Genomic DNA, 12,482 nt, shown 5'->3' with positions numbered 1-12,482 from the left:
GGCAATTTTGGTCTTGGTATTATTCTTAATGAGAAAACTAGAAATATGTTTAATCCTCATCATCCAGTTCAGAAATCCAGCTTAACTCATTACTCAATGGAGCAGTACTTTTTACAGTTTGCGATCCATTTCCGTCCACAGGCAGAATGTAATTTGTAGTGAGTGCAAAATGTCCAACACTTCAGGATCTGACTTTCTGCTCCTGGAATTCTCAGAGATTTGGGAACTACAGATTCTATACTTTCTTGTGTTCCTTGTATTGTACATGGCAGCTCTTGCTGGGAATCTTCTCATCATTTTTACAATAGCTTTTGATCATCACCTGCATACCCCTATGTATTTTTTTCTGATGAACTTGACCATGCAGGACAACATGCAATCAGGAGAGGACTGGAGGGTGGAGACATGAGGAATGGGTGGATGGTAAAGATTGAGGGATTTTAAGTGGTAGGAATGTTTTAAAAGAAGAGAGATTTGGGGCTTTTGTTTGGTTTTAGCTGGGGATGTTTTAAATATGATTGTAAGCTGCTTTGAACCAAGAGAAAAGGTGGGGTATAAGAGTTTTAATAAGTATATGAATAAGAATAAATTATGTCACAAATGTCAATTTCAGCTGAAACACTGGAAGTGAAATTACACAATGCTCTAGGAATCCCTCTATTATCTATGGGTTTTACCATCGATATCTGGAGATTTTCTAAAGTACCCCACTATGCAGTGACATCACAGGGTTGGGGGGGGTTGGTAGGAAATGATCCCATGGTCTTGCACAATGCTGTTTTCTCCATCTCCCCCCCACCAACCTATTGAATGGGGTGGGGAATGGAGGAGGGCAAGCAGGTGTTCCCCTGAGCACAGCAGGAAAATGGCAACCCTAAGTGTAGTGGGGATACAGAAACAAGTAAGCTGGCACTGTATCCCAGTCAAAGACTGGCTTGGATCCAGTAATGTGGAAGTGGAAAAATAAGTGGAATTAGCACAGTTCCACTTGCACTAGAATTTGTACAACATTCCTCCATATATATTACAGTACCTAGAAACTGGTTGCACAAGATCTTACTCAAGCAGAAACATAAATGTGAATATAGTAAGTCTAATGTTAGCTGAATTGCTTCATCTACAGCAATTGGCGAAATTTAGATGGGTTCTTGCAATGTCTACCAAGGTCCAGCTCCCACCAAGGGTTACCAGTAAAAGGAGTCAAGGTTGGTGTAGTTTAAAATAACTGTCTTTTACTTAAGAATATATAAATCACATACAAACAATACAGATGAACTCAAACACTCAATCCAGTTCCTTAGAAATACAGAATTAAAAATAGTCACTTTTGCATTAGCAGGTAAGGTGATGATGGGAGATAATTATCTGTCCTGAAGCTTGTCAGTTCCAACGAAGAATGGATGGGAAGGAAATAGAATGCTAGGGAAGTTTAACACACAGCTAGAACCAGCCAGCTTGTGTGGGCAGTAGAGGCAAGGGATTGGGGATAGAAAGCTGGACAAAAGGGGATTTAAAGAAGACAGGGGGTGTTGGGGGGATTGCGGCTAGCAAAGGCCAAGCGACTGGTCCTTAATTTTTATAGGTGGATCTTTGGGTGGGTGGCAACTATGCCAACCTGTGGACCCACCTATCTGTTAGTCCGTCCCAAAACTAATCCTATTGGTTGCATGCAGTGAGGGGTGGCAACCTAGAGGGTTGGGCAATATTGTAACTTAAGACCTAACTTAAAGTAGGGAATCTGGGCAAGTGTGAAACCTGGCATCAAGGAACCTCCTTGAAGTGCAGATGAAGCTCGGCCATTCCCAGGTCATCAAAGGGTCCATATAGCAGGAAATGCCATTCAGAAATAAAGCAGAGATGCCGAATACGAATACGGGTCTTTCAACAATTTAGCAATGGGGGCTGTTTCTCCTTAAGTTGTTCTTTCTGCTAACAATATGGAGATGTGTGCTTTCCTTCACCAGGCTGGCAGTGTGTTGGATCCCCAAGCATCGAGAATAAATCCACGTTTTCAAGAAAAGCAAAATTTATTTCAAAGCGTTGAAGACATACTCAAACACGTTCTTTGTTAGAACTGGGGATACACAGTTAGGTCAAGCATAATAAAGGAAATTCAAACAGATACAGATCCAATGAATAGCATTCCCGCTGGCGGGCTAATGAAACGGTTGCGCGCCCAGTCCATGGGAACCAGGCAGAACATCAGACAAAACACAGGTGCAGTACTCATGAGAAAAGCAATAGGCAAACATTACAGCATCTTCTCCCCCACACAACCTCCAGCAGTTATCTTGTGCATTCCAACGCAGGAGCAGGATGATAGAAAACAAGCCGGGTGCAACAGGGAAAGGATATGTACACAGAGGTCACAGAAAACAGAATGGCAGCTTGCTGACATACTGCCCCCCTTAAAATACACTTACAACACACCTCCCGGGTCGGGCGGGAGATCTCCCGGGCTGGGCGGGAGACCTCCCGGTTTGTCCGGGAACCTCTTGTGGAAACTACGGATCAGGTAAGGGGCCCGAATATCCCCTGCTTCCACCCATTCGCGGTGCTGGGGACCGAAATCAACCCATTCGATAAGGTACCAGAGTTTACCACGTTTCAATTTACAATCAAGGATATCAGCGATCTCAAAATGTTCATCCCCTTCCAAAATGACAGGTGGAGGAGGAGTAACTGCTGGTCTCCAGGGAGACGGGCCAGGATCCTTCTTCAACAGGCTCATGTGAAAAACAGAATGCAGAGCACGTAAATTCTTAGGCAAAACAACATCAACCGCCACATCATTTATGACTTTACGCACTTTGAATGGACCAATGAACTTCCACCCCAATTTCCTGCTAGGCCGCAGCATCTTAATGTTCTTGGTCGAGACATACACAAGATCCCCAGGTTTCAGATCAAACCCCACCACCCTACCCTTGTCTGCCTGGGTCTTGTAAGCAGCCTTGGCTGCGTCAAGCGTTTGGCATAGCAGAGGCCATGCATTTTGCAAGGACATACACCATTTATCAGCGTCCCCCACAGGACGTTGGCCCATCCCCTCCAGGAAAGGGAGGGGGGGCTGTCGTAACCAGAAACAGCTTTATAAGGAGACATGCCCGTGGAGCTATGGACAGTATTGTTATAACAATATTCAGCAAGAGGCAACAATTCACACCAATCATTCTGTTGATAATTAGTAAAACAACGAAGATATTGCTCCAGGGTCTGATTAACTCGTTCTGTTTGTCCGTCAGTCTCAGGATGATACGCGCTGCTGAGCCCTTGTTCCACCCCTAAAATGGAAAGAAGTTCCCTCCAAAACTTAGAAACAAATTGGGTCCCCCTGTCAGAAATTAATTTAGCAGGTAATTGATGAATTTTCACCACGTGAGACATAAACGATTTCGCCAACCTCTGAGCTGTAGGCAAGGAAGGAAAAGGCACAAAATGAGCTTGCTTAGAAAATAAATCAACAACCACCCAAATAACAGTGTTCCCTTTGCTCGCAGGGAGGTCAGTAATAAAGTCCATGGACACCACTTCCCACGGTCTCGATGGGGTAGGGAGTGGCTGCAGAAGACCAGGAGGCTTGCCCACTCTGGGTTTAGTCAAGGCACAGGTTTGGCAGGACCGAACAAAAGTCAAGAGGTCTTTGCGCATCTGTGGCCACCAGAACTGTCTGCGGATGAGTTGCAGAGATTTAACAAAACTCCAATGCCCTGCCAGTTTCGAACCATGAGCAGAATCCATCACCTCCCTCCTCATCGAAATAGGCACATACAGTTTGTCTCCAGAATAAATCAGACCTTCAGGGCTACGGACACAATCTGGCAACGCTTTCAGGGAGGCATCATCATCAGCAGTAAAAGCAGACATATATTTCTGGACCCAGCCCCCCCCCCCCCAGGGAAAAGGGAAGGCGAAGTTTCATCAGAGCGCGGAATCGAGCGCGCTTGCGCACGGGTGACCACAGCCCCCCCCAGGTGGGAGGGGGAAAAAACAGAGTCCATGATGATTTCACGCTGACTGTCATGTTGTGGGAGGCGTGAGAGCGCGTCAGCCAGGGAATTAGCCGTCCCAGGGAAATGACGAAGAGTGAATCGAAACTTAGCAAAGAAGTCCGCCCAACGAAGTTGTTTAGCGTTGAGAGAACGGGGGGATTTCAGCATTTCCAGATTTTTATGGTCAGTCCAGACTTCAAATGGCAGTTGCGCCCCCTCCAACCACTGCCTCCAAGTGGAGAGAGCCAGCCGGATCGCTGATGCCTCCTTCTCCCAAATCCCCCAGTTTCGTTCAGCGTCAGAAAACTTTTTAGACACAAATGCGAGGGGGTGTAAACGACCATCTTCCCCTTCTTGCAAAATAGCGGCCCCCATTGCCACATCCGAGGCATCAGTTTGGACAATGAATTTTTTAGTTTCATCAGGGCGCGCTAGCACTGGCTCAGATGTGAACATCAGTTTAAGTTTCTCAAAAGCCTCTGCGCAAGCAGGGGACCATTTAAGCGGGGCGCCTGGTTTCGTAGCATCAAACCCCTTCCCCTTGGTCTTTAGCAAATCAGTCAGAGGAAGGGCAATTTGAGCGAAATTCTGGATGAAATTTCTATAAAAATTGGCGAATCCGAGGAACATTTGCAATTGTTTGCGGGTCCTGGGGGGTTCCCAGTCAAGTACAGCCTGTATTTTAGCAGGGTCCATTTCCACCTTCCCCCCAGAGATGCGATAACCCAAAAAGTCAATGCATGTCTTGTGGAATTCACATTTTGACAGCTTTGCAAACAGGTGGTGTTCATAAAGTCGCTTAAGGACCTGGCGCACCAATTTAATATGCGACGGGAGGTCCTGAGAGTACAGCAACACGTCATCAAGGTAAAGGACCACTCCTTTGAACAAGAACTCATGTAGGACCTCATTGATTAGGTTCATGAAGACCCCCGGAGCCCCTTGAAGCCCGAAGGGCATAACGAGGTACTCAAACTGCCCCAAAGGGGTATTAAATGCAGTCTTACTTTCATCCCCCTCCCGAATGCGCACACGGAAATATGCATCTCGGAGGTCAAGTTTCGAGAAGATTTTGCCCTTGGTGGCCTCAGCTACCAAGTCCTTGATTAGCGGGAGGGGGTAGGCATTGGACAAAGAAACAGCGTTCAGACCCCTATAATCAGTGCACAATCTAAGCCCCCCGTCTTTCTTCTTTCGGAAAAGTACAGGCGCGGCGAAAGGGGAGGAAGCCGGGCGAATGAAACCTCGGGCTAGGTTTTTATCAATAAAGTTCCGCAGTTCAACTTTCTCAGCCGGCCCCATCGCATAGATTTTACCTTTAGGTAATTTACAGTCAGGCAAAAGTTCAATAGCACAGTCAGTAGAGCGATGGGGGGGCAATTCGTTAGCTTCATCTTCGCCAAACACTTTCGCCAAGTCTCTATACTCTCGAGGCAAAGAAGCTAACTCTTCCGGCTGCAAAGCGCCGCAGGGGAACTGTGCGGTCGGCTGGTCCCCCCACGAGTCCAACCAGCAGTGATCTACACATTTAGCCGACACAAATTTGACAACCCCTTCTTCCCACAAGATGTAAGGGTCATGGGTAAACAACCAGGGACTCCCCAGTACTAAGTCAAACTGCGATTTAGGGGTAACAATGAAGGATCTGGATTCCCAATGATCGCCAGCCCCCAACCGCAAAGCCATAGTCTCGTGTGTACAAGGTTCCATGGGTGCCCCATCCATTTGGGTAAAAATGATGGGAGACTTCAAGGGGACTATCCCCGCTTCCAGTGCCAATAACACTCTAGGGCTGATGAGATCCCTCCCACACCCAGAATCAATCAACGCTCTCACCCTAACGTGGGTCCCCAGGAGCGGATTCATTAACGAGACAGTCACGAAAAACAGGGAAGGGGTTTCTCTCACCACCTTGGGCGCAGAGCTAGAATGGCCGTGTCGTTTTGCGCCTCTCACAACAGGCCGTTGTCGTTTTCCGCCGTTTCAGCCACCACCTCCTCTTCTGACTCGGCAGCAGACGGTTCGATTCCCTCCAGGCCTTGGGCCGCCTGCAGAGCTTTGGAGAAACGCGGTTTAGCCATCCCCTTCTTCCCCGTCAGCGGTGTCTTCGGGCTTGGAGTAGGCGGCTTGTCTTTTACCTGACGGCTGCCACAATCCACAGCGAAATGCCCCTTCTCCCCGCACTTGAGACAGAGCCCCATCTTCATACGTAGTTCTCGTGCCGATTCCGACAGGCGTTGAGTCTTGGGTCTGGAGGCACTGGCAGCGGCGGGTCTGTTGGTCGTAGCAGCCAAGTCGAGTTTGATGGTGGTGAGCCGATCCTCTGCATTTTCAGCTTCCTGGGTCCAGGCCATCAGGGAGACAGGATTGACAGTCTTCAGAACCGTTTCTCGGATGTCTGCGTTGAGTCCCAATCGATACATCTCAGCCAATATATGATCAGGGTAGTCTCGGAGCTTTGCTGCCTGCTTGTGGAATTCCAGTGTGTACTCGCGAACCGACTTCTTATTCTGGCGGTAGGTGCGGAGAAACGCTTTAGCTCTTTGGCTCGCGTTGACATCTTCAAACCTCGCCCGCAGCGCCCACATGAATGCTCGCAAATTCAAAAGTTCCGGACCGCGGTCATTGTGCAGTCCAACATACCATGTGGCGGCGTCTCCTTTTAGTCTTGCCGAGATGACATCAATAAGACCAGCTTCATTTCGGAACAGGTGTCGGCTCTCTTCTACGAATTTATGCACTCTCACCGTGAAGAAAGCGAGTTCATCTGGGTTGCCGTCAAAGGTAGCCTCCAGTAGATCTTTGGGTCTGGGCCATGGAGGCCGTACCAACGGTCCCAGCTGACCCGGAACTCCCCTGAGAGGGAGACCCGGACCAACCGGTGGCCCCGCTGGCATTGGCCTCATCGGTGGCGGCAGACCCGGCACCGGCGGACCCCCCGGCATCGGCTGTTGCACAGGCCCTTGCTGAGGCGGTCCCGCCGGCGGCTGGACAGGCACCTGCGGCGCGGGAACTCCCGGTACTTGCAGCGGAGGTCCCGTCGGCGGCTGAGCAGGCACCTGCGGTGCGGGAACTCCCGGTGCAGGGACAACTTGTTGCTGCGCGGCGTGTGCGTCAAGGAAATTAGCCATTCTAACGTCCATCATTCCCGGCAGAGCTTCCATTACATCCTGGAATGTCCTCAACAAGTCCCTCACCGAGTATTCCAGTTCTGCCAGTCGTTCCCCGGTGGTTTCCTCCGGGATGGGGTCCCGAGGTCGATAGTCCGGGGGTGGGTCATAGTCCTCTTCCGTTTGGAAGGCTCCGGTGCCCTCCTCATCCTCTGCGTGGCCTCGCGGCCCCGATGGCTCGAACATCCACTCCTCGAGGTCTTGCTTGGAACTCCCCTTCTCCGAGGTAGTCCCCGGCTCCGGGAACAATCCCTTGTCAAACAGACTCTCACGTAATCCGCTCCCCCGACGGGAGTACACCTCTCGGGTGCCCTGAGTGTTGTACATAGTCCAGTCATCCTGCTGTTGAGTCTTCCGCGGACCCCAGTGCGAAGGGGTCGGAGGCGGCCAAGACAGATGTGCAGGCAGGCGGGGAATCGTTCCCCCCACGGCACCCTCCACCGAGGCTGCAGTCGTGAACACCAAAGGAGCGGAGGTATGTGGGACCGATCCTGAGTCCCCCTCCGTGTTAAGTAGGTTTCCCTCAGTTCCGCTCATGATCTTGCCAGATTCGGAACGATAGGAGAAAGAGAGTTCTAACAATATGTTGGATCCCCAAGCATCGAGAATAAATCCACGTTTTCAAGAAAAGCAAAATTTTGTGGCTGATGAGGCATCCAAGAGTGCTGCCATTCTGAACTACCCACATGTACATCTCTATGAATTCCTGGAAGCTGGAAGTGTGGGTGGTGGAGCACTTGCAAGTCAATATGGCAGGGAAGGGCATATGGCGAGGGGGGGCAGCCACAGTGGGCCTCACCAGAAGCCCTAAGCCTCAGCAGCTGCCCCACCTCAGGGTATGCTGACTGCAGCCCTGTACTGAGGCCACTGGCCTTGTCCCCACTCATGGATGGTCTCATGAAGACAAGATGCACATACCCTGTATGCATGCAGTCGCTGTGACTATGTGTATAAGAGAGACCAGGGTCAGCAAATCTTGGCTGTGTTCCCTAGTACATGCATTTACTGTGCACATAGTTACATGGTATGTATAGAACTAGTATCTCCATCTATCACAGGCATATTAATTCCCCTATTCACTAGACTATAGGAATTCCTAATCAGCATAAACGGAAAGAGGCAGTTGTAGGCATATTTAACATCAGTTACACTAGACAGCAAACTTTTTGAGTGGGGGGGGGGACAGTTTTTCAGTTTTGTTGTGTTATACTCCTGAGAGCAAATCTCTTGGACTACTCTGCAGAGCTTGGGAATACCTTTTCCCACAGTGCTGTCAGCATCTGAACGGTTAGTTTATAAAGAATAGGGTGAAATGGGTGACTTCAGAGAAGCACAAAGAAACCTGCACCTGAAGATTCAAGACAACATGAAGAAAAGTGGTAAGTTATGTTTCGGTTTACTCTACAGATACCCCGAGCAGGTCCCCCCCACACACAAACTTTATTGTTTTTGTATTTTTAATTTGCCTCTCAGACTATGTTTAGGTCTACTCTACCGATATCCTGAGCAGGTTTCCAAACCCCCCCCCCCTTTATTATTTTATTACTCTTTATTTGCCTCTCAGAATACTATTTCTCAGTTCCACAGTCTTCCCTGTAACTGAATTAATGCAAACACATTGACATAAATCTAAATGTTGGTAGCATGGCAATGAAAAGCTCACAGATTCAAAAATGGAAATGCGGAAGATTAAGGTAGATGTCCATGAGAGACAGCTCACAGATTGGGAACCACTTTCAGAGTCATAAGTGTCGTCTATTGTCTTCAGTTCCCATGTATATGCTTTCTGCTCTGCAACATGATCATGTCACACATGCAGAAGGAGCCTTATTCCTTCACACACCCTAAAATGAAATAGTCCAGGAAAGGAGCCAGCATGGTGTAGTGTTGTATTAGGATTCAAAGAATCGCATTTGAATCTCCCTCAGCCACAGAAGCTCACCGGGTGACCTTGGGCCACTCACTCAGCCTAAGGTACCTTACAGGCTTGTTGTTCTGAGGATAAAATGGATGGGGAAAGCACAATGTTCTAAAGAACAATGTTATAAGGCAAAGTTAATTTTTACCTGTAGACCAGTCCTGTAAAGTAATCTAAACTGAGACATGATAAATTGACCAGGATTACCAAGTGAACTTTGAAGCTAACCAAGGATTTAATCCAGGATTTTCTAAAACCCAATTCCACACCTTTTGCTACTGTACAAAACTGTATGGACAGCCTGTTGTAGATCTGTAAACCCTTTTTCATTTTAAAAAGCACTGTTGTTGAACTGTTTCAATGATTTATGAGCATTTTAATGATCTACAGAAACCAGAGGCTAAGATGAAAGGTCATTCAGTTGATGTGACACATATTTGATTCTAAAGAATAATAATACGAATAATTAAAAATTCACAATAACTTCACTCTTAAATACACAACTTCCGTTGAGCACAGTGGTACCTATTTCTGAGTAAATATATAGAAGTGCTTAGAAATATGGTCTTAGCCCCTTAGCAAGAGAAGCACAGAGCAGCATTTTTGTTTTATGTTAGCACCCCTATTTTAGTGCTTTAGTGTACATCAGCACAATTCAAATACAGTAATCCAATAAAATATGTATGAAGTGTACTATAATTATTTCAACAAATATGGCATAAGCCCCAGTGCTACAATTGTTACAATTTCCATTCGAACACAACTGTTGTATACAAAAGGGAAATAGATGTTGCTTAAAAAGAATCCACAGACTTCATTTTGCTGAACATTGCCATATACCTGGACCCTACAGGGGATGTGTTTATGCACTGTCCTCACAAATTGTGTGCCCCAAGTAGTCCAGTAAATACACTAATGTCAGTCCATGTCTTCCTACAGTCCAAGGAGAGATCACAACATAAACAGATCTCCTTGTATTACAATAACTAAAAGTAGCTAACTTAATTTTGGAGTCATTTTGTGCATATATGAGTGACTGAATTTCAAGACCCAACCCGCATGCACAACAGGACTCAAAATGATGGTGACCTCTAAGTCCAGATAAAGATTGAGGCTGTGTCATAAGATCCAATTTAATTAAATAGTCCTTTAAATTCCTAGTTTTTTTAAAAGCCAATTTGTGTAAACAGTTGACACCCAGGAATTTCTCCCACCACATGACAATGCTTTTCTACAACCTTCTTGATAGAATAAGATCTAAATGAATATTGGAATGCACATGTAATACAAGTTGGTGTATGTTTCATCTTGACTCCAAATAAATTCTTTCTGTTGATGTTTGCAGCATGATCTATTGCCCTCTGGATGGCATGGTGAGGATATCCACATTCCTCAAATTGATGGATCAAAATCTTTCCCTGCTGTAATCCCTATCAGATGTACTGCTCCTTTTGATGTGTAAAAAGGTGCAGTAGATGGCATGACTGATAGTGTAGATAAATGTTCTGAGTATTATGCCTAGTTCTAAATATCACAGCATCTAAAAAGGACACAGATTCGTTATCTTGTTGTGCCTCGAATCTGATATTTGCATGCCTGCTGTTAGCCCATTGTACAAACTCCTCTAATTTTCCCCCTCTTTGAAATGTGACAAACAATTGTCTATAAATCATTTGTAGATCAAAATACCCCTAAAAGGGGGATTCACTGTAGGATTTCACCTGCACAACCAAATCTAAAGAAATTTTCCAGCCCACAGTGGGCAACCCTATTACTCTAATGTTCCAAAGAAACTCGCTTGCTTAAAGTCTCAAAGCATACTTTTAATCTTTTTAATCACATCTCTCACAGCAATCAAAGAACTTCATTCAGACCACTCAGATGAGGAAATCAGGTAAAGTACATGAGATGACTATTAATTTCCGAAGAGAGAAGCTTCCTCACACAATTCTTCTGCAATTATAACCAAAACAAGAGCAGCCAGAGAGGGATTCCTGCTTTTGACTTCAGTGTTACTGAGCTACAATGTCTTTTTTCACACTGGAGACAAGAACTGAGTGTGGAAAATAGAAATGTGACCATTGTCATCCAATTCAGTTGAAGCAGTTAAAATTACTACTATAAGATATTATAATTCTTACTGTTTGCTTATGTTTCCTTTTCCAAGGATTATACCGCATGGTAATGAAAAAATGTTCAACAAAACTGCCGTGTCTGATTTTCTGCTCCTGGAATTCTCAGAAGTTCGGGAACTGCAGTTGCTACACTTCACTCTATTTCTCATGGTGTACTTGGCAACTGTCACAGGGAACCTCCTCATCATCTCTTCAGTCACCTTAGACCATCACCTGCACACCCCCATGTACTTCTTTCTGATGAACTTGGCCATACAAGACCTTGGCCAAGTTTCAGTCATTGTTCCCAAATCCATGATCAATTCCCTCCTGAATATCAGGCACATTTCATATCCAGGGTGTGTTGCTCAACTCTTCTTTTTTATGTTCTTTATAACATCTGATTTCTGCATCCTGACAGTCATGGCATATGACCGGTATGTGGCCATTTGCAATCCATTACGTTATGAAATGTTAATTAATTGGCAGGCCTGCAGTGAAATGCTGGTTGGTGTATGGATTGCTAGTTTTCTGTATGCCACATTGAACACCAGTGGGACTTTTGCAATCCATTTCTGCTCTAACACTGTCAATCAATTTTTTTGTGAAGTCCCGCAGCTAATAAAATTAGTATGTTCTGAACTAAATCTAATTGTAATGACTACTATTGGGATTGGGGCTGTCCTTGCGCTGGGCTGTTTTGTCTATATCCTTGTTACTTACGTGCAGATTTTCATCATGGTGTTGAGATTGCCTTCTGCAAAGGGGAGGCAGAAGGCTTTCTCCACTTGCATCCCCCACCTCATTGTTTGTTCCACATTTCTATTTACTGGATGTGTTGCCTACCTGAAGCCCATGTCTAACACCCCATCATGGCAGGATTTGTTATTTACTGTGATCTATTCTCTGGTTCCACCTATGTTGAATCCAGTGATTTACAGTATAAGAAACAAGGAGATGAAAAAAGCAATGTCACAGGTTTTAGGGTTTAGGTACTTTTCTAGACATACATGATCATATTTGCTACCGTAAGTGTATCTTTGTTTATTTTTCTGTTTTCCCCAAAAACTAACATTAAATTGCATAGCCAGTGAGCATCAAATGCACAGTCCTAATTTGATTCTTTATAGTTGTATCATAGTGAGGTGGATCCTACTACTCCACTGAGCAAGTTAGTTGTTGTTGTTGTTTTAAATCATACCCCACCTTTCATTTTGGCTCAAGTTAGAAGCCTTCATCTGACTTAAGATTCAATTAAGTTGGAGGAAGAATCCTTAGAAGAAGAAGA

General features: G+C 45.8%; 1 protein-coding gene across 1 annotated transcript; it reads left to right on the top strand.

Annotated features, from left to right (window-relative positions):
- Window positions 1–11,272: 11,272 nt before the first annotated feature.
- Window positions 11,273–12,186, top strand: LOC107124985 (olfactory receptor 14I1-like; the record flags this gene model as incomplete). Its single annotated transcript, XM_015428464.1, has 1 exon — window positions 11,273–12,186. A coding segment is annotated over exon 1 (914 nt), but the record flags the coding sequence as incomplete, so codon positions are not given.
- Window positions 12,187–12,482: the final 296 nt, after the last annotated feature.

This window comes from Gekko japonicus, unplaced genomic scaffold (genome assembly GCF_001447785.1).
Source record: "Gekko japonicus isolate JY-2015 unplaced genomic scaffold, Gekko_japonicus_V1.1 scaffold7579, whole genome shotgun sequence".
Lineage (NCBI taxonomy): Eukaryota > Metazoa > Chordata > Lepidosauria > Squamata > Gekkonidae > Gekko > Gekko japonicus.
Note: the sequence above shows the minus strand (reverse complement) of the source record. Positions and strands in the feature narration are given on the sequence as shown.